Source organism: Phyllostomus hastatus, unplaced genomic scaffold, assembly GCF_019186645.2.
Source record: "Phyllostomus hastatus isolate PE091 unplaced genomic scaffold, TTU_PhHast_1.1 phas_contig_64, whole genome shotgun sequence".
Classification (NCBI taxonomy): domain Eukaryota; kingdom Metazoa; phylum Chordata; class Mammalia; order Chiroptera; family Phyllostomidae; genus Phyllostomus; species Phyllostomus hastatus.
This window is the reverse complement of record NW_025333928.1, coordinates 8,176,044-8,198,549: the sequence shown is the minus strand read 5'-3', so window position 1 is coordinate 8,198,549 and position 22,506 is coordinate 8,176,044. Positions and strand designations below refer to the sequence as shown.

Below are 22,506 nucleotides of genomic sequence, written 5' to 3'. Positions count from 1 at the left end.
AGCCCCAAAACTTATAGACACAGACAACAGTATGGTGATTACTAGAGGAAAAGTGTGGGCAGGGGAAAGTAGAAGAGAATAAAGGGAGGATCAGTGGTGATGGAAGGAGACTTGACTTCGGGTGGTGAACACACAATGCAACATACAGATGATGTTAAGGGGGGCCCCAGAAACCTGGAATTTATTTCTTTAAAAATGTGTATTTATTCTTAGATATTTAAACTTCAGTCACCTTCAAAGTACTCTCCATTTGATGTAATACAAATGTCAAGTCATTTTTTCCACTGCTCAGAACAGTTTTTGAATTCATTGAATTTGAAGCCTTTGAAGCCTTTTAGTGCTTCTGCCATTTGTTGTTGTTGTTGTTGTTGTTGTTGTTGTTTCACCTCTTCCACATCAGCAAAACATTTCCCTTTGAGGACTTTTTTCATCTGGGGAAACAAAAGAAAGTCACTTGGTGAGATCAGGTGAATATGGAGAGTGGGGCATGGGGTTCATGCCATTTTGGTCAAAAACTACTGAACACTCAGTGAGGTGTGGACAGGTGCACTCATAAATCACCCATCATGAAATGGGCAAACGTGTTGAAAGAGTTTTCAAAAAAATTCGCTGAAGCCGAATGCAGCCTCTCACAGCAACACCAGCTGGTACACTGATGGGTTCCTAGAACACACACCTATTGGGGGAACTACAGGGGGCCTCAACTCCAGAGGATAATTCTGCTTTTGGGGGGCAGTCCCCCATCATATTATAGAATTATACACCTGAAACCTGTACAATTTTATTAATCAATGTGACCCCAATAAATTCAATTTTAAAAATATTCAAGCCCGGGCCAGTGTGGCTCAGTTGGTTGGAGCATTGTCCCATGGACCAAACATTCAAAGTTTCAATTCCCGGTCAGGGCACATAGCCAGGTTACAGGTTTGATCCTCGGACAATGTGCTTACGAGAAGGCAACTGGTTGATGTTGCCTTCAGAGAGAGAGATGTTGCCTCTCTCTCTCTCTCTCTCTCTCTCTCTCTCTCTCTCTCCCTCTCTCAGCAACTAAAAAAGTGTCTTTGGGTGAGGATTTAAAAAGTTAAATTAAAATAAAAAAAAGAATATTGAGAAATTAGAATCTGTTGGTAAAAATGTAAAATAATGCAGCTACTATGAAAAACAGTATAGTGGTTCCTCAAATCATAAAATAGAATTACCATATGATCCAGCAACTCCATTCCTAGGTATATACCCCAAAAATATTGAAAGCAGGCTCTTGAAGAGATATTTGTACACCCATGTTAATAGCAGAATTATTCACAATAGCCAAAATTTAGATGCAACACAATGTCCATCAATGGATAAATAAAATGTACATAAATAAATTTAAAATTTATACAAATATAAATGTAAACATATATAATGAAATGTTATTCAACCTCAAAAAGGAAGAAAATTCTGAAACATGCTATGACATGGGTGGTCCTTGAGGTCATTGTGCTAAATGGAATAAGCCAGTCACAAAAAGACACACACTGTTGCCCTGGCTGGTGGCTTGGTTGGAGTGTCATCCTGTGCACCAAAATATTGCAGGTGCACTCCCAGGTGGGGTCACATATTAGGTTGCGGGTTTTTCCAGGTTGGGGCATGTGCAGGGTGGAGGGGCAGCCAATCAATGTTTCTCTCTCTCTCCCCCACCCCATTTCTCTCCCTCTAAAATAAATTACATATATATATATATGTAAATGCAAAGGGCATTTTACATATATGTAAATATATATAAATTTTATATATATGGAAAAGGGCATATATATGTATGCTCTTAAGTCAGGATTTAAATAAAAACACAAACACTGTTATGATTCCACTTAAATGAGGTACCTGGAGTAGTCAGGTTTTACAGAGACAAAGGAGAAGGGTGCTTCCCAAGGACTAAGGAGAGGGCAGACAGGGAGTTGTGTTTAATGGGCACAGAGACTCAGTTTTTCAGGATGAACAAGTTCTGGAGTGAATGGTGGTGATGGTTGTACAATCAGAATGTGCTTTGCTGAACTGTACACTTAAAATGGTTAAGGAGGTAAATTTTGTGTTTTGTGTGTTTCATCATAATTTAAAATAAAAATAAAATCTTAAGCAACCATATTTCTCCCTGACATTAGTATGAAAAGCAGCCTCCTACTTCCCTATTTCTCCATACAGCACTGCAAAGATGAATACCCAGTGGCCATAATTTGATCAGATTCCCAATTCTCTCTCTTTGCTTCAGCACTGAATCCAGGTTGAAACTGCATGGTTAAATGCCCTTATCCTCTGCAAATAAAATGTACACAGACCACCCTCTTTAGGCCAATGCTCCACCAGTAGTGATCCCACCCTTTCTCGCCAGTCACAGGATGAACATTCATTACAAACAACCAAATCTCATTTTGTGATACTCAGGTGTGAAGGTGACCCTGTCCCCTGGAGTCAGGGATGGAATGAGACTACCAAGACATGATCTGCTTGGGGAGAAAAGGCTGGCTAACCTCTCAGAGGAGAAGAGCCCCGAGGTCCTTTCTCCTGAGGCTTTTACTGAGAACGATGTGTGCAGGAGTATACAACAGGCATGTAAAGCTCATCAATCAATGTCTAAAGGCCATAGTTACAGAAAACAGATATTATCTATAGGTATAATAAACAGGTATTATCTATAGGTTTCCTCAACTGTTACCTATAGATAACAGTTGAGGAAACACAGAGATGTGGCTCAGGTCAGGATCTGTTAGATATTGCTGACACCAGAGGGTCATTAAGGCATAGTTTATGAGATTAGGAGTTCACTCCTTCTGCTTTGGATTTAGGTAACAGATTCATGGAAACAGGGCTATCCAAAGCAAAGCAAGCCCCAAGGGGTATAATGCATTCTTCAGGCCAGACTTCCCAAGGGAAACCTTGGTGTTAGCATTGGGTCATGCCTGCCTCCCAGCATTCCCAGTGTTCTGGTCAAGACTTACAGTCCCTTATTCAAGGCCTGGTTTGTGCAGGGCTACAATTTGCGATACCACACAAAGTGGTCCCCAACACAGGTGCTCAGCAAAAACCAAAAATTCATCAGGTGCTTATTCCTCACACGTGCATTGCACAAAAGCCTAGGGCTGGTTCAGACTTCCCACCTCATTGACTTAATCCAAATGTAAAGCAACATGTTTACTCCACCACACACAAGTGAGCCATTGCTGCTCCACTGAGTACCTTTGAGATTGCACAATGTCCAGGTGACTCCTTGATAAAGGAATTTTGTCCACATTCTTCCAACATAACATTTGCCAGACATGGTGGGTTGTCTGTTCAACAGCCAACAACCCAGCCACCTTCTTCCTGCTTGCTGCAATCCCTTCTACCATTAAGCCTGCAAAAGGCAGATGCTTACTTTCTCAGCACTCTATGTAGTCAGGGTATGTAGTTTAGCTTAGTCCTGGTCAATGGGACCTAAGGGAACATTTGAGGATCTATGGGAAGGATTTACCTCTTTGATATAGAAAGATGGGAGGAGGCATTGGGCTGGTTTTCAACCTTGGGAGGTCCCTGGGTGAGATCTGAAACCTTGCCAGCCTCCCTGTCTCCTCCTTGCCCACCCCCACACACACAGAGGGAAAGGAGAGACTGAAGAAAGAGGCAGACCACACCAGATTTGTAGGTGGCAAGTGTAACAAGCCAGGGGACTTACATTTGAGGCCACAGGGAGCAGATCTCTGCCCCCACATGCCAGAATCTTAACACTACATACAGAGGTGTGAACAGGGTTCAGTCATGTGTACCATCCAGATGGTCTCAGCAATACGTTGCTCTCTCAAGCCTGCATCCTTGAATTAAGAGGACTAGTCCTATCTAGTTATTCCTTAATGTAGTGCTTTAGGGCCTTCTAATCCCCTCCATGGAGTGGTGACACCCACTATGTCAATCCTGATGAGCTACAGAGGAGAAACATACCCAACAGCTGGGTTGATTTATTTGCAGGTACATGAGCAGGGCTGCTGTAGAAAAGTATTTTCATCATCTTGTGACCAGACACCATGGGAACAGCAGAAGTCTAAAGTCAAAAAGAGAGATGTTTACTAGGAACTTGTATGGGAAGGTCTCCCCCTTCTATAAGAATTACACTTGTGGCCTGACCCTTAGTTGGCTACAGCTTTAGGAATCTGATGTGCCTGTGCATACCATACATGTTGGCCAGGGGAGGCAGCACTGTCAGGCCTAGGAGATGGAGCAGAGGCAAATTATGGCAGACTGGGATCCCCCCCATACCCCTTTCAATGGATCATGTTCCACCCTAGGGATAGTGCATTTGCACAGGTCCATCTTGCTCAGCACAAGGGAGAGACCTAAGCAGGTTACATGAAATCTATCAGTGATAGATTAAGGAGGTAGGAGAAAGCAAAGTGGGGAAACCCCTGAGATTGGATAAAAAGTAAAATGATAGACACATACTTTTTTACATAGGTGGGTACAAGATAGTTAACAGTCAACAATTAACTCAATAACAATGAGGGGATTTGTGGTCTCTGCTCCGGTGCCCTGGTGCGGTGTCTGTGCTTTGAAGGGCCCTGAAAAAGGAAATTATTTTGACATTCTAAAGACACGTTATCGTAGATGTGAAAACATGTTAGACAGTAGACATGTTACCAGGGAGATCTGAGTTAGGCAGTTCCCCTTCCTCGGTTCTTGCCTCACTCGTGAGAGAAGAATTCAGGCGAGACAACACGTATAGCAGAAATGAGATAGTAAATTTATTTATGAAATACATTTGAGCACAAAGCTGCAAGTGGGCACCCACCTAGTTCGACTGCCATGCCTATTGAGGTTCTAGGGCTTTCATGCTTGTAGCCAACCTCCAGGCTCCCCCTCTTCCTCCCTTCTCCAGACCTTGGAATTAACATATAGTTTCAAAGGCTTTCTTTCCCAGATAGTGGGAGCAAAGCACACAGAATTTCAAAGGCTCTCCTCGTCCTGCGTTATCATGGTCTCTCTTGTAATCTTCGGAACACCTGGCAATCTTATCTGACCAGGCTCAGGATTGCTGAATTAATGAGTGAAACGTGTCTCCCTTCCCTTCCTGCCTTGGTTTGTTATCTATTAATACTGCCTGACAGACAGGCTTAATTAAGATAAAAATTGACTTTTATCAGGGAAGACTCTGGTGTAGGACATAACTACCTGCCATAAACGGTTTTTAGTTACTAAGTTTTAATTTCAGATCATCCCATGTGGTTACTTTCCATCTCTGAGTTTGTAAGACCACCATGCAGACCTCCCCTGAGCTTGTCAGGTTTAGTATGTGGCCCCTTTTCATCCACAATGCTTCAGGGAGTGGTAGTGCAAGGGCCCACATGGGAGTTGCATGAGGCTACTCTTTGGCCCCTTGTTTCTCCTGTAAGGGGGTCTACCACATGACTAGAGTCATGCCAGGGGAAGAAAGGTCAGGGGAGGGTCCAAATCAGCGATATGAAAGGTCAGGGGTATAAACCACATGAGCAGTGATATGAAAGGTCAAGGGTGTAAACCACATGAGCAGCGATATGAAATGTCAGGGGTGTAAACCACACGAGCAGTGATATGCTAGGAAACGAAAGGTTAGGTTACCCTGAAGGCCAGGTCCTTGTTTTCCTAGTTTTGCCCATTACTAGGCACCCAGGGCTTTCTACGCTGGTGACCTTTTCTACCTGGCGGATCATCCTTGCTCTGCTCATGTTTGCCTAACAGCCTACCACACCTTCACTGCTGAAAGGGTTCCAATGTGTTAAAGTTCCATTCCTATCCTGGTCCTTTGGTTCCATGGGCCGAGTGCGTTGAGCTTTTGTCCTACAACTGGAGGTCAAAGTTCTTTCATTTTTGCAAACTTCAATCCCATGGCTTGCAGTTTTGGTATGTTGTTTCTGAAAAGCAACTCAGGATCTTGTTAGAAACATGACAGGGCCAGTCTGAGTGTGTTCTGCATTATACTCTTGTCACTTAGGAAACTCCAAAAGTTCTAGGGTCTCTGTGACAGAAACAGGACAAAGACAAAATATGTATTTCTTATTATAAATGACAACATCACAAGCTTTAAAAATATTTAGAGAGTCGCAGGTTCCCCTAAGTGTGGTACCCCCATTACATGCCCCCGAGGGTAGCCAGGGCTGAGGACCATCACATGCCCTGGGGCAGTCGGGGCCTTGGCACTGTCAGCAGCGAGTGTGGGAGAAAGACACTTTCATGGTACTGTGTGGTTTTGGCATGTATTTGCTTATCTTTTTGCAATTCACCCTTATTGTTCTTTAAAAATGACTAGGAAACAAAAATCTTTTGCTGAGACAAGTGATAATACAATTGAAGCAAAGATGGGAATCTTTACAACTGCTGAAATCAGCACAGTTAGTTAGCCTCAAGTGTTGCTTGTGAAGGGAAGTCCAAAATTAAAGATTATGTGTGAAAGGTAATATCATTCAGGATTGTGTCTATTAGATGAGGTATGACAAAGGTGAGGGACATGAAGAGATCTTTAAATTTGAGGATTTAGGAAAATCGTCAAAAGTTCTTTTGAGGTTCTAGACACAGAGATCACAGACCCACAGAACTGACAACAGGTTGCTGTTTGCTGTAGACCCCTCAGCACAAGGAGAAAACTACTGTTCAAATCAGCCTCAATAGTGTTAAAGAACAAAATTCAACAAGGCACATTTGAAGGTCTAATTAGCTTTATTAAGTGATTCATGAATCAGGCAGCACCCCCTCTAGCAACTAGAAGTATGGAGCAGTTGTACAAAACTCAAAGTTTTTTTATAAGAAGAAGGGTGAGGCAGAGGAGTTATTAGCAAAAGAAAAGAAAGTATTATTTTTAGACCAGGACTTCTTTTGAGAGTGTAAGGGAAAGCAAGGAGGGAGACTGCCCCTTCTTCCTTTTGGAGGGATGGAGAAGGCCCATGTGACATGTTACCTTACTAGTGCTTAACCAGAAAATTCCAGACTGGTTCATTAAGGATATGTATCTGGGAGAGGTTGAAACTGCAATTAAATCAGGATTAACTCTAGATTTGGTATCACAGGCTTTTGGCCCATGGGATTGAGGCCTGCAGTTGTCTCAACAACAGTCTTTGCAGGAGGTAGGAAATCAGCCTCAAACCAGCAGTTGCAGTCTTTGGCCCCTTCCCTGCAAGGGCACCATCAAGGTCCTTCCCAGTGTCTAATTGATTTCTTCTGTCCATTAAGTAGCAGCTCAAGTAAACTGAGCTAAAATTTTTATTTGGAAAACTATCTTATATTATCTACAATTGATGTTTAATCTACATTTTAACTGTTAGAAATAACATATACATATAATACTTAAAATAATATGCCATCATTATGGGGTTTTGTCATCTATTTTAACCTTCTAAGTCTACTCCTGGGCTTTTCTACATCAAACCTTTTTTCATGTTTTTACAAAACATTTATTTACACTTAATTGTGTAATACTGAAATCACACAGAAAATTATGGAGAAGAGATAGCAACCACCCATTTATCTACCCCTCTCTGATTTAACAAATGTTAAAATGTTCAGTGCTATATGTTAAATTGAAAAAAATATTAGAAGTTTCCTCCCATCCACAGACACAATTACTCTTCTGATTTGTACCTTCATAGATTAGTTTCACCTGTTCATATGAAAGGATTCATCCTCTATGCATTCTGGTATCTGGCTTCTTTCGTTTATGATGATGTTGAGATTAATCCCTGTCGTTACATGCATTGTTACTTCCTGCTCCCTAGTAAGTCAATTGTATGAATTTACCGTTTTGGTTATTCATTCTCCTCTTAATGGGGTCCACTTTTTTAAACAACACCATCCCCTATGTCCTTCCTCCCCTCGCCCCATAACCCCACTACCTGAGGGGTGTTTCTGCCACTCTCCAGGCTCACATCCATGTAGTAGGGCTTCAGCCGTTCCACCACTTCACTCATATGCCTCCTGGTTTCTGAGGCTGCCAGGGACCTACCAGAGAGCTATCCCCTGGCTACCAACTGAGTTTCAAGGGCTGGGAAGGGTGGTCTTCTGGGACAGCCAGGCTCTGGAGAATGAAGCCAGAGACCTAGAGGTGGTGGTGGTAGGAGAATATGGGGGATTTTGTCCAAGGGTGTCTTTGGCTTTTTGCCTCTGCCTGTTCTGTGCTGAACCAAGGACTTCCTCAATGTGCTCTTCCTCCTCCCACTTCAAGGCCTTGAGTAATTATTTTAACTCTTGCCCAGGACACCGAGCACCCTTCAGCACGCTGTTGCTCAGCCCTGCACTCCTCCTTCAGTGCACTGCTCTGTGATGGCCCTTGGAATTATGCTCTTCCTGAGTGGTGAGTGGGGGCCTTTGGAGCTGGGAGAAACCTTGGGTGGGGGGTGGGTAAGGCAGGGTGGGGGCTGGTGGTCAGCTCATGTTACTCTCAAAAGGAGCTGAAGGCAGGGGAGCCACTTAGTGTCCATGGTCTGGTGTGGAAGGAGGAATGGCTTGGAATCTGGGGAGGGCCATGACCTGAGTGAAGGTGAGCCAACCAATGGGTTGGTGGGTTGTTCTTCGCCAGAGGATGGGCTACCTCTCCACATTCCCCAAGGCATTCCTCCCTCTCTCCTGTGGGACCCTTGTGTGCATGCTATGTGGGCAAGAGGAGTCAGCCCCACACCGCATGGAGAAAGAGAGAAACCACCAACAAGGGGAAAATGTTGTGTATCACATCTTTGGTTCTGCATTTCACCAAGTCTTGATTTCATGTTGGCTGTCCCACTGCTGCCAAGACAATACTTTGGAAGTTAAAAAGTGTGTCAGAACCATATTCATATGTCATTTAAAAACCAGTTGTGTGCCACTTAAAAATCAGATTTCACACAAAAATCCAGATTTTCAGCTTCTCTTGAGGAATGCGAGCATTGACAGCTCTGGCAGTCTGGTGATGGCTGTCCCCTTCAGAAGGGCCACAATGTTTAAGTGCCGGTCATTCTTTGGTGCTCACACCCACCCACTTGACTCACTGATGTCACCTGCCTGGCCCTGAGGCACTTGAGATGGAGACCCTTGGTATTCTGCTACCAAGGGGCTGCTTCCAGACTCAGAAGCAGAGTCATTCTTTGAAAGGAAGACATAGGATGTGAGGCTCTCTTGCATGTGGTCATAGTAGGGTCCCAGAGCCCTAAACATGTGGCCTCTTCCCAGAACCCCAGGGTTCAGGCATCTGGACCCTCCTTGTCACTGCCCAGCCTCCTGCTTAGCCTTCCGTAGAGCTTCCCTTGTCTTGGAGTTAGAGTCTCTCAATCCAGAGAGAACTCGAAATTCTGGGAGAAATGGGCAGGAAAGGTGGTTGCTTGGGAGTGGAGGAGTAAGAAAAAGCCCTTTATGTAGAGGGTTTTCCCCTGAGGCTTTCGAGCCTAGCCACCAGGGAAGAGCTAGGGATCAGTTAAGGATCAGGAGAGAGGGCGGGAGCCTTGGCTGTGCTGGCAGCTGGGCAGCTGTGGGTCAATCAACAAGTAGTACTTTGTCACCTGCCAAGGGGCAGGCTGTTGCGTGGGTCACCGGCCAGCAGTGATCACGGAACGCTGCGGATGGCTCGCCGAAAAACACGTGAGAAAAAACATGCACAGAGAAAAACTAGTTTCTGTGGAGAAGTAGGGACGGAATGGCCACCCCCTCTAGTGAGGAGCGAGCCGATTTACCGTCCATACCTGCTTTTATTTGGCTCATTTTGCATAATAATTCCGGTAAAGTACAGTACTCATTAGGGGGAAGTAAGGAACCGTAGAAAACAAGGAAGTCTGAGGGTCTATTTTGAGTCGGGGTCAAAGAGCTGTAAGATTTTGAGGAACAAACTAACTTCCTCCTAGGACCCTTCTCATTCAACTGAGATCATTCTAAACAAAGAAGGTTTCACAGTAATTTACATATTCTTTCTTAGGCCTGATCACCCGGGGAATCCACCCTTTTCAGCACAGAGCTGCACCACTCTGTCATTGTTTCAGGCTTAGGTGGAGCAAGGGAACTAAGGCAACCAAGAGATAAGGAGATTTTCTCCCAGACCATGAGAACTCAGGCTATGTCAAAGCCGAGGAGTGAGGGTCCATCACCCCCTTTTGCTGCAGCCCCTCAAGTCCTTCTTTTGGGGGACTCCCAAAGTGATTGTGCCTGTCTTAGGTCGTTCCCCCCTTGGGGAATCTTACCCGTCTTTGGCTAACCGACCAAGCTTTTGGGGGTTCAGTTATGAATAAAGCAGCAGAAGCAGCATTCCTGCCAGGGAGATAAGCTTTTGTTTCCTTGCTGGCTTACGGTTCCAAGGGCGTTCCCTTAGCCTTAGCCTAGGTGGGGGTTTCAGCTTCTGATACCAGTCAGGGCGGTTCCCAACACCAGGCACTGCACCAGACTCTGAGAGGGACAAGGGAAACATAATTTCAAATAATGAATCACAGAATTCCACGTATTTTCTCCGATCTGGACCTTAAGGGTCTCTGTATGATGAAAAGACAAAGCAGGACAGTATTTAAACATGGTGACCATGTGTCCTGCTTTGCCTGCGGCAGTTCCAGACTCCCTGGTAAAATTATTAATGGCATCCCCTTTACTTTCAGAAGGTCTCCATTTAGATAGTAAACTGTGTGGTCACTTATTTTTAAAAGACATTCCTAATCTAACATACCAGGAGGTGATGGACCTAATTTCAGATTATGCATATCCTTCGAATTGTCCCTGAAGAGACTTTTTTCTGGGTTGTTTTCTTTTGCATTGTTTCTGATTATTTTTAAGGGACAGAGAGGGGCAGGAACCACACAACTGGCAAGGCAGGAAACAAAGAAGATGGGCAGAGGGGAAACCCAGCCAGAGTAGGGTGGCATCAAGATTTCAAGAAGTCAGGGATCCAGAAGAGTGGGGCTTTTCTGACTGTCTTTCCCACCTACCTCCCCATATTCCTCAGTTCTGGCTTCTTATCGTGGATTCAACCTGGATGTGGAAGAGCCCATGGTCTTCCGAGAGGACGCAGCTGGCTTTGGACAGACCATGGTCCCTTTCGGCCGATCTAGGTAGGCCCCACCCACTCCCCTCTCTTCCTCACCCTCATCCTACAGGCAGGTGACTGTATGCAGCAGCCCAGGAGGAGTCCTGGGGGAAGAGCAGCATAGGTGAGAAGCCTATTCTCTCAAGGCCCCTGACACCATTACTAACTATTTACAATCCCAGGACAGGCTGCAAACTCTGGGCAAGATATGACCCTGGGAGAGACACCTTGAATCTGCCCTCCAAGGCTGGCTTCTTGGCATGCGTCCAGTGCAATTGCCTCTGCACTTGGGTCCCTGCACTTGAAGTACTGTTTTTCTGTCTCCCTCTTAAAATAATTAATAATTTAATCTTTGCAATTGCAAAGTGTGTTTTGTAAGTTAAGATCTGTGGAACAGTAGAGATGCACTGGGAGCTTTGGGGCCCTGGCTCACAAGTGGCCCAGTCTCCCACAGACTCTGGGGTAGGGGTTCTCAGCTGCCTGCTTCATCACCCTCACCTAGTGACTATTGCTGACCTCAGCCCCTGGCATGAGCTGGGCTAGGTCCCGATGGGTTTTGCCAGGCTTGCCCAGTCCTCTGAGGATCTGCGCTGGCCCTGTGAGTATCCCTGGGCCAGAGGGAGTATGAAATTAAATAGCAGACAGAAAATACAGGACAGGTAGAGAGAGAAAGACCTCAAAAAGAAGGAAAAAACCTTTTTTTCCAAGAAAATAGACCTTATATTTTAATTTTACAGTGGGACTGGCAAATTTTATACCTGGCCCTGACTCAGGAGCACACATTCCCAGGGCCCAGAGACAGACCCAAGGAGCTGAAGTCACAACTTAATGCAAGCATAACCAAAGTCTGGACATTTGGTGATTATATCTAAGTATATTTCCAATCTGGACCTTGGGGTCTGTGTACAATGAGAAGATGAAGGGAGAGACCAAATCCAGGAAGGAATTCCAGGAAGGCTCCACAGAAGAGGTGGCATTGGCAATGAACCCAAGAGCACAGGCAGATTCAGTTGGCTAAGAAAGGGTGTAGAGAAGTCACTGAGTTCTAAATGCCCATCCCTCCCCCTTTCTCTCCCAGCTGGCAGACTGGGGACAAAAAAGCAAGTGCCAGGCACCAGAGTTTTGTTTTTGGTTGTTTTGTTTTTTGTTTTTTTGGGTGCTTTGAAAGATAACACATAGACTGAAAAGTAAAAATCTAAAAGGTCCAACTCAATGACTTTTGCATATGTGTGTACCCAGGTAACTGTCACCTAGATCAACATGAAGAACATCTCCAGCCCCACCCCACCCCTGAGTCCCCCTGGGAATCCCTGTGCCCCTCCTGATAAACTCAACACCCAACAAATCTGATGATAGCCACTGTCCCACTCCCATCACCATCGGTCTTTGTCCAGGCCCTCTGCCTTAAAGAATGAATATGAAACTATTGACTGGACACTGTTCTCCAGTATTTATAATAAAGTAATAATATATATTAGATGACATTATGATTGTTACAAGGTTATTGTTTTTCCTGCTTTCTGCTGAATTGTAGCCCAAATACTAAAACGATTGAGCCCATGTATGAGGAATAAATTGGGATAAAGAAAAACATGCAGAATAATAGTTTAAGACTAAACCTTCGTCATGCGTTTATACCAGCGGGTCCCAAACTGCTACATCTGTTTAGGTTTCCATCGGCAACTGTAGACACACAGGGGTTTCAGCTTTCCATGGAAGAATGGCTCTGTAGAAGGGACTTTAAATACCAATTTAACTAAGCCTTCCTTGGTTAATTAATTAAAACACACCAGTATTTGTCTAATTTTCTCATCTAAGTTGGAGAGGTTGTTGGTAGTGATAAATCTTTTTCCAAAATTCAAAAATTCTCTCTCAAGGAGTTTTGCAAATAAACTATTGCATTTATGTGACTGTAGGTGTAGATATGGATCCTGGTATAGCTGTTTTAAATTGTCCAATTTAAATTTTTATATTATATTTTTATCTAATTAATTACAGTCATCTATTTATTTTGAAAGTTTACTACATCAGAAACTTTTTCCATTTAGCTTGAAGTGACCTGTTTCTTGGGTGTCTAAGAATGACGGTGCCCCCAAAAACAAAATGCACATACTCACAGTTGTCATAATTTTGCATAATTTTGTTTTGTATAATTTTGGTTTGCATAATTTTGGTTTTGGTGAATGTTTAAGAAATTTGTATGCATAAATATACATATATTCATGCCCCCCCCCCACGAAACAGTGTGGTCCTTAGCATTTGTGAGTTCAACTCAAGCCCTGGTTTTTGAATAGCCTCACAAGTGCCAGATGCCAAGAGCAGAGTTTCACTTCTCCTTCACACCCCGGAGTGCCCTGTGCCCCCAGCCCACCTGTGACTGTCTGTCATGGTGTGCTTCCAGACTCATTGTGGGAGCCCCCCTGGAAGTGGTGGCAGTCAACCAAACGGGACGGTTGTATAGCTGCGATGCTGCCTCTAGCCTATGTCAGCCCATTTCACTGCACAGTGAGTGATCTGGCCCAGGAATTGGGGCCCTCAACTCTCCTACACATGAGTCCACCCTCCTCAGCCTCCAGCCCAGATCCTCCCCACAAGTGAGAGTGTGCCTGTGAGTGTGACCATGTGCACCTTCCCTCTTAGCCCCACTACAGGCTGGGAACATGTCCCTGGGCCTGTCCCTAGCAGCCTCGATCAACCACTCCTGGCTGTTGGTGAGTTCCCTGGGCCACAGGAGGGTCAAGAAGGGCTGGGGCCAGAGAAGGCTGGGGTTGGGGGAGAGGAGGGGCAGTGTTCTGGGGCCCCCCTTGCCTATACAGGTCTCTGCACCCAGGCCTGTGGCCCGACCATGCAAAGAGCCTGTGGGGAGAACATGTATGTAGAAGGTTCCTGCCTCCTGTTGGGCTCCCAGCTGCAGATTATCCAGAGAGTCCCCGCTGTCCAACCAGGTAAGTCTCTTAGAGATAGCAGTTCTGTGGGAGCACATGCTGGCACTGAGAAGTGAGTAGAGCATGGGGTCTGGGCCTCTGCTTCTTTAACTGAAACAGCCTTCCCAGTGGCCCCAGCCTGCTGAGCTGCCAGGAGTCCCCTAACAAACTCTTTCTCTTCTAAGGGCAGCAAACAACAGGGCTGTAGGAAGTGCACTGCAGTTTTGCCAGCACTGGCATCTTCCACAGAGTGGTGCCTGGACACACTGCAGAGGCATCTCTCTGCCTAAGTTCATCTTCTGTGTCCTTGGGCAAGTGGTTTCATTCCCTGGGTCTTAGTTTCCTCATTAGTAAAGTGACACTATATAATCAAGGTGTTTGCGAGGATTAGAAGAGTTAACATATATAAAGTGCTCAGACCCCTGCCTTGCACAGACTATATGATGGTCATTAGGACTCATCTAGCTGAGGACAACATAGACTAGGAGGGAGATATAAATGGCCTCCTCTGTGGCATCAGAGGGGATAACAGGCCCCGAGTGAGGGCCAGGACCACTCCAGGTGCTGAGAACATGGCTGATGCCAGGCGTGGTGGGCTTTTAGCCAAAGGAGAAGCAGCAGCAGAAACGCCCCAGGCCACACTGTGGGAGCAGAGTCTGTGGAGGGAACAAGGAGTGGCAGAGGGGGTTCAGGACTCTTGGAGCACTGTGCTCTGCCTGGGATGTCTGTGTAGCTAGGGAAGGGATGTGGCACTTAAACACTAGGAGGTAAATGTCTTCCAGATGTCTCTGGAGCTCGTGAGGTGGGGTGCCTGATGAAAACGGGACACAGGCACATAAACCTGGTGTAGGCGATGCAAGTTTGCCTGGGAGCAGAAGGAATGGTGTGCCAAGCAGTGTGGGTACCTGACCTTGTGGCATGCTCACACGGTCCTGGGTGGTGGGCGGGAGGATTCCCGCACACAGATGAGGAAACTGGGTCAGAGAGGGGACTTCCCGCTGTTAGGAAGTAGAGTTCAGAGTTTCAGTCGACTGCACCTGACTGGCTCAGTCCTTTTTCAGAAGACACTCAACAACAGCCTACTGTTGGAAGCCCAGTGGGTACACTGAAAGGAGCAAGAAACTGAAGTGACTTTGTGAGAGAGCTTGCTTGGCCTGAAAGAGGGTGTGAGGGGTAGTTTCATGATGCAGCTAGAAAAGTGGGCAAAAGTGCAGGATATGGTGACAGGGAGTACCAGCTACCTAGCTGTGGGAGAGTGACAGTGAGAAGGGGGTGCTTCTGAGCTTGCCATTTGGATGGCTAGATTTCCTGGTCCTGAAGGAAGTGGGGAGAGAAGTGATTTTCCTTTCTTCTCAGCACCAGCTTGCTGAGTGGGTGCACTGGGGGAGGAGCTGCCACAGCTCTGCCTCGGCCTCAGTGCTGTGGTCCTGACCTCCCAGAACCTGGGAGCAGCACAGGATGTGGGGCCCTGCTGCAGCTAACCACCAGGTCTTGCAGACAGGACCCAAGGCCCCACATGGGTGTGGGAACAATCGGAAATGTCTTATTTGTGCTTATGGCAGGGCTTCCCATTCCAGTGTGGACTCCACAAAGGCTGGGACGATGTCTGTTTTTAAAGCTATGGTCTTCTGTCACACTTCCTGTAACAGTGTGAGGAAAGCAGGCCTGGGCAGGGGGAGAGGGTGGACTGCAAAGCCATCAGACCAGAGGCCTCAGCCTGGACCTTGGAGCTTGGAGTCTGGAGTGGAGTGTGGCTGGACACAGGTTGCCCGGAGGAGGAGGGGATACAACTGTGGACAAGGCAGCTAGCTCCCTTTGTGACAGCGGGTGGTTCCTGCGAGAGACTCAGCTGGGCACCATAGACAGCCAGTTCCCTGCGGCTGGAAAAGCGCTTCTGTCCTGGTAGGGATCGGGTCTTGGTGCACACCCAGCATCCCTTGCAAGTGTGTCCTTCCTTGGGCCTAGAACAATGCCTGGCACATGGTGCTGATGGCATAACAGCTACCCCTGTCTTAGACACTTTGTGTTTGTGTACATATAATGCTTTTTATCCTTGCAGTAATCCCACATGAAAGGCACTATTATTAACCCTATTTTGCAGATGGGGAAAACTGAAGCCCAGTGAAGTTACATAATTTGCTTGAATTCACCCCTAGTAGGTGGTGGAGCTGATTTGAGCACAGGCATGCTGGCTTCAGAATGCACACTCTGAATAACTCTGCTGAATTGCCTTCTCCTATGCTCTATGACATACTTAGACTGTGTCTTCAATAAATGTTTGTTGGGTAAATGATTGAGGAACCCACTGGGCCCCTGTCCTGTACTTTCTCCTTCCCCATTTTGGGCCTTGTGGGAAGAGGGCAGAACCAAGGACTTCCCCGAGGGGAGAAGGGGCTGGGAAAACAGATTTGGGTCTCCTTTGTGGAGAGAGTGGGAAACAGGGTGGGAATTGACCCTCATGATAAGAACAACTCCCTGACTCTGTGGAGTGGGTAGGTGTTCTGGGTCCCAGGAGATGATTGGGATTCACACATGCATCTCCGATTTTTCTCTCCCTTTCTGCAGAGTGTCCAAATCAAGAGATGGATATTGTCTTCCTGATTGATGGCTCTGGCAGCATTGACCACAGTGACTTTAAGCAGATGAAAGACTTTGTCAGAGCTGTGATGGGCCAGTTTGAGGGCACTAACACCCTGGTGAAGACTGGGTCCCCCTAGGCTAGGGAAGTAGGGTGGGGAAGGGTCTGCTTCTGGCAAAAACAAGCTGGGCAGGGGGCACAGCATTGCTGGGGCTAGCTGGCTCAGTGGACCTGTACCATGGTGAGGCTAGGGTCCAGGGTCAAAGTATGGTTCCAGCTCAGGGCCAATATGAGCCCTGACTCGAGGGTGTGTCCCCATTGCATTTTGTAGTTTCCCACATGATGTAGCTGCTGTTTAAAAGCCTTGAAAAAAAAAACAGTAAAATAATTTTGGTGTGAAATTTGACTGAAGGTAACTTGGCCAAATAATTGATGATTCTTTATTATGTTTTCCATGTAACTCATGACTTCCTCATCTTATTATTTTGTTTCCCAGTGATTTGTGTATATGTTCTAACAAATTCTTTTTAAATATATTTTATTGATTATGCTATTACGGTTGTCCCATTGCCCCCCTTCATTCCCCTCCACCCTGCGCACCCTCTCCCACCCACATTCCCCCCTTTAGTTCATGTCCATGTGTCATAAGTTCTTTAGCTTCTACATTTCCCATACTATTTTTGCCCTCCTCCTATTTTCTACCTACCATCTATGCTACTTATTCTCCATACCTTTTCCCCCTCTCTCCTCCTCCCACTCCCCTGTTGATAACCCTCCATGTGATCTCCATTTCTGTGGTTCTGTTCCTGTTCTAGTTGTATGCTTAGTTTCTTTTGGTTTTTGTTTTAGGTGTGGTTGTTAATAATTGTGAGTTCACTGTCATTTTACTGTACATGTTTTTTATCTTCTTTTTCTTAGATAAGTCCTTTTAACATTTCATATAATAAGGGCTTGGTGATGATGAACTCCTTTAAGTTGACCTTGTCTGAGAAGCACTTTATCTGCCCTTCCATTCTAAATGACAGCTTTGCTGGATAGAACAATCTTGGATGTAGGTTCTTGCCTTTCATGACTTGGAATACTTCTCTCCAGCCCCTTCTTGCCTGCAAGATCTCTTTTGAGAAATCAGCTGACAGTCTAATGGGAACTCCTTTGTAGGTGACTGACTCCTTATCTCTTGCTGCTTCTAGGATTTTCTCCTTCATTTTAATCTTGGCTAATGTAATTATGATGTGCCTTTGTGTGTTCCTCCTTGACTCCAGCTTCTTTGGGACTCTGTGAGCTTCCTGGACTTCCTGGAAGTCTATTTCCTTTGCCAGAATGGGAAAGTTCTCCTTTATTATTAGTTCAAATAAGTTTTCCACTTGTTGCTCTTCTCCTTCTCCTTCTGGTACCCCTATAATTCAGATGTTGGATCGTTTCAAGATGTCCTGGAGGTTCCTAAGCCTCTCCTCATTTTTTTTGAATTCTTATTTCTTCATTCTTTTCTGGTGGTATGTTTTTTCTTCCTTCTGGTCCACTCCATTGATGTGAGACCCAGCTTTCATTCCATCACTATTGGTTCCCTGTACATTTTTCTTCATTTCACTTATTGTAGCCTTCATTTTTTCATCTAATTTGTGATGAAAATCAACCAATTCTGTGAGCATCCTGATCACCAGTGCTTTGAACTGTGCATCTGATTGGTTGGCTATCTCTTGATTGCTTAGAAGTAGTGCTTGTGAGGCTTTCAATTTTGTTTGGGCCATCTTTTTTTTTTCCCTTTGGTCTGGTTGTGCCTGTTATATATGAGGGGCGCAGCCTTAGGTGTTCACCAGGGTGGGGAACCCTAGTCACTGTGTTGTGACACTGCATGTGGGGGTGGGCTCCGAGAGGGAACAATGGTGCTTGCTCCGCTGTCCATCGGACCTCAGTCCCTTCCACTGCTTCCCCAGAGCAAACTGGGTCCCTCTGGTGCCAATTCCCTTGTGGTGGGCTTGTGCATATCATGGGACTTTCCAAGGACCTCTCCTGTGAGGCTGGGAGTCTCTCCCTGTGCCTCAACCCCCACAGGTGTTTTCAATCGGTGTCCCAAGGCTCTATTTCCCAGCGCTGATATCCTGGGTTGCAGGCAGTGCCTTGCTTCGCAATCGCTGCCTTGCTGGGTCTGCCGGTTGCCACCCCTTGGCCAGGGTCTGTCAGCTGCTGCTTGCGCGCTCAGGGTCCACCGATGCGGTCTTGTGCGCCCCAGATGCCTTATGCACCCGGTTTCAATGTTTTCTGCTCTCCTCACGGTGACCTTCGCCCCAGCTGCCCGACTTCGCCCCTCCTACGATTCTGGATGAACATGTCTGTTTTAACTTCTTGGTTGTCCGACTTTCAATCAGATATTCTCTGTCAGTTCTGGTTGTTATTCTATTTCTAAATTGTTGTTGTCCCTATCTTGGTTGTGCAAGGAGGCACAGTGTGTCTACCTATGCCTCCATCTTCTATACAAATTCTTTTTTTTTTAACTGAAGAAAATTTATTATTTTTTAAATTTTATTTTAATCATTGTTCAAGTACAGTTTTCTCCCATTTACTCCCATTCCAGCCCACCCACCCAACCCTCCCTACTTCCCTCCCATTACCCCCCACCCCTAGTTTTTGTCCATGTGTCCTTTAAATTTGTTCCTGTAAACCCTACCCATTCCCCCCTGAAATTCCCTCTTCTCTCCCCTCTGGTCACTGTCAGTCTGTCCCCTATTTCAATGTCTTTGGTTATATTTTGCTTGTTTCTTTGTTTTGTTGTTTAGGTTCCTGTTAAAGGTGATATCATGTGGTATTTGTCTTTCACTGCCTGGCTTGTTTTGCTTAGCATAATGCTTTCCAGCTCCATCCATGCTGTTGCAAAGGGTAGGAGCTCCTTCTTTATTTCTGCTGCATAGAATTCCATTGTGTAAATGTACCATAGTCTTTTGATCCATTCATTTACTGATGGGCATCTAGGTTGCTTCCATCATCTAGCTATTGTAAATTGTGCTGCTATGAACATTGGGATGTATAGGTTCTTTTGTATTGGTGTTTCAATGTTCTTAGGATATAGTCCCAGCAGTGGAATTGCAGGGTCAAAAGGCAGATCCATTTTTAGTTTCCTGAGGAAGTTCCATACTGCTTTCCATAGTTGTTGTACCAGTCTGCAGTCCTGCCAACAGTGCACTAGGGTCCACTTTTCTCCACAATCTCTCCAACACTTGTTGTTTGTTGCTTTGTTTATGATGGCCATTCTGACTGGTGTGAAGTTGTATCTCATTGTGGTTTTAATCTGCATCTCTCTGATAGCTAGCGATATTGAACATCGTTTCATGTGTCTTTGGATTTTCTGCATGTCCTCCTTGGAGAAGTGTCTGTTCAAGTCCTTTTCCCATTTTTTAATTGGGTTACTTGTCTTCTTAGAGTGGAGTCATGTAAGTTCTTTATATATTTTGGAGATTAAACCCTTGTCTGAGGTATCATTGGCAAATATGTTTTCCCATACAGTTGGTTCTCTTTTAATTTTGATACTGTTTTCTTTAGCTGTGCAAAAGCTTTTTATTTTGATGAGGTCCCATTTGTTTATTCTTTCCTTTATGTCCCTTGCTCTAGGAGACATGTCAGTAAAAAAGTTTCTGCGTGAAATATCTGAGATTTTCCTGCCTACGTTTTCTTCTAGGACTTTAATGGTGTCACGGTTTATATTTAAGTCTTTTATCCACCTTGAATTTATTTTTGTATAAGGTGTAAGTTGGTGCTCGAATTTCGTTTTTTTGCATGTAGCTGTCCAGTTCTCCCAACACCATTTGTTGAAGAGGCTATTTTTATTCCATTTTATGTTGCTGCTTCCTTTGTCAAATATTAATTGACCGTAGAGACTTGGGTTTATTTCTGGGCTCTCTGTTCTGTTCCATTGGTCCATGTGCCTGTTTTTATGCCAGTACCAGGCTGTTTTGATTACAGTGGCCTTGTAGTATAGTTTAGTGTCAGGTATTGTGATCCCTCCTACTTTACTCTTCTTTCTCAAAATTGCAGCAGCTATTCGGAGTCGTTTATGGTTCCATATAAATTGTTGAAGTGTTTGTTCTATGTCTGTGAAATAAGCCATTGGTACTTTAATAGGTATTGCATTGAATGTGTAAATTGCTTTGGGTAGTATGGACATTTTGATGATATTAATTCTTCCAATCCATGAACACGGTATATGTTTCCATTTGTTTCTGTCTTCCTTGACTTCTCTCCTCAGTGTTATGTAGTTTTCTGAATACAGGTCTTTTACCTCTTTGGTTAGGTTTATTCCTAGGTATTTTATTTTTCTTTTTGCTATTTCAAATGGTATTTTTTTCTTGATTTCTGCTTCTGCTGTTTCATTGTTGGTGAAACAATGCCTATTGGTGTACAGAAATGCCTTTGATTTCTGGATATTGACTTTGCATCCCGCTGTTTTGCCAAATTCATTTATTAGGTCAAGCAGTTTTTTGGTGGAGTCTATAGGATTTTCTATGTACACTATCATGTCATCTGCAAACAGTGACAGTTTTGTTTCCTCCTTTCCGATTTGGATTCCTTTTATTTCTTTTTTCTTGTCTGATTGCTGTGGCTAAAACTTCCAGTACTATATTGAATAGAAGTGGTGAAAGTGGACAGCCTTGTCTTGTTCCTGATCTTAGTGGAAAAGATTTTAATTTTTGCCCATTGAGTATAATGTTGGCTGTAGGTTTCTCATATATGGCCTTTATTATGTTGAGGAATGCTCCCTCTATTCCCACTTTGCTGACGTTTTTATCATAAATGGGTGCTATATCTTATCAAATGCTTTTTCTGCATCTATTAATATGATCATGTGGTTTTTGTCTTTGCTTTTGTTTATGTGATGTATTACATTTACTGATTTGTGAATATTGTACCATCCTTGCATACCTGGAATGAATCCCACTTGGTCATGGTGTATGATCTTCTTAATGTACTGTTGGATGCGGTTTGCCAGTATCTTGTTGAGGATTTTAGCATCAATGTTCATCAGCGATATTGGCCTGAAGTTTTCTTTCTTTGTTGTGTCTTTATCTGGTTTTGGAATTAGGATGATGTTGGCCTCATAAAAAGAGTTTGGGAGTCTTCCATCTTTTTGGATTTTTTGAAATAGTCTGTAAAGGATAGGGGTTAGCTCTTCCTTAAATGCTTTGTAGAATTCTCCTGTGAAACTATCTGGTCCAGGGCTTTTGTGTGTTAGGAGTTTTTTGATTACTGCTTCAATTTCTTTTGCTGTTATTTGTATGTTCAGGCTTTCTGCTTCTTTTTTATTGAGTTTTGAAAGATTATATTTTTCTAGAAATTTGTCCATTTCATCTAGGTTTTCAAATTTCTTGGCATGCAGTTCTTCGTAGTAATTTCTTACAATCCTTTGTATTTCTGTGGTATCTGTTGTAATCTCTCCTCTTTCATTTCTGATTGTGTTTATTTGGGTCTTCTCTTTTTTTTCTTGATGAGTCTGCTTAAAGGCTTGTCGATTTTGTTTATCTTTTCAAAGAACCAGCTCTTGGATTCATTGATCCTTAGAATTGTGCTTTTAGTCTCTATGTCATTTAATTCTTCTCTGATCTTGGTTATTTCCTTCCTATGCTTGCTCTGGGCTGTCTTTGTTGTTGTTCCTCGAGTTTTTGTAGACGTAGGGTTAGGTAGTTTGTTTGAAATGTTTCTAACTTTTTTAGGTGGGCCTGTATCGCTATGAACTTCCCTCTCAGGACTGCCTTGGCTGTGTCCCATAAGTTTTGGATTGTTGTGAGTTCGTTTTCATTTGTTTCCAGGAACCTTTTGATTTCTTCCCTAATATCATTCTTGACCCATTCATTGCTTAATAGCATGCTATTTAATCTCCATAAATTTGAGTGTTTTGGGTTTTTTTCCTTGGGGTTGGTTTCTAGTTTCAGTCCCTTGTGGTCTGAGAAAATGCTTGGTATGATTTCAATTTTTTTGAAATTGTTGAGGCTTGTTTTGTGTCCTATCATGTGGTC

General features: G+C 44.4%; 1 protein-coding gene and 1 long non-coding RNA gene across 2 annotated transcripts in view; one reads left to right on the top strand and one right to left on the bottom strand.

The window, feature by feature from the left end:
* Nucleotides 1–372: 372 nt before the first annotated feature.
* On the bottom strand, nt 373–8,113 carry LOC123825590. The gene is made up of 3 exons (XR_006786925.1): nt 7,866–8,113; nt 3,952–4,051; nt 373–431 (listed from the first exon to the last, which is right to left on the bottom strand). It is a non-coding gene; the product is annotated as an uncharacterized LOC123825590 (long non-coding RNA).
* A 103-nt stretch (nt 8,114–8,216) lies between these two features.
* Nucleotides 8,217–22,506, top strand: part of LOC123825589 (integrin alpha-D-like) — a 34,395-nt gene continuing 20,105 nt past the window's right edge. The window contains 6 exon segments of the mRNA XM_045849127.1: nt 8,217–8,323; nt 10,922–11,027; nt 13,404–13,507; nt 13,643–13,713; nt 13,833–13,947; nt 16,492–16,622. Of these exon segments, the coding sequence (XP_045705083.1) occupies nt 8,293–8,323; nt 10,922–11,027; nt 13,404–13,507; nt 13,643–13,713; nt 13,833–13,947; nt 16,492–16,622 (558 nt within the window). The 5' untranslated portion in view covers nt 8,217–8,292.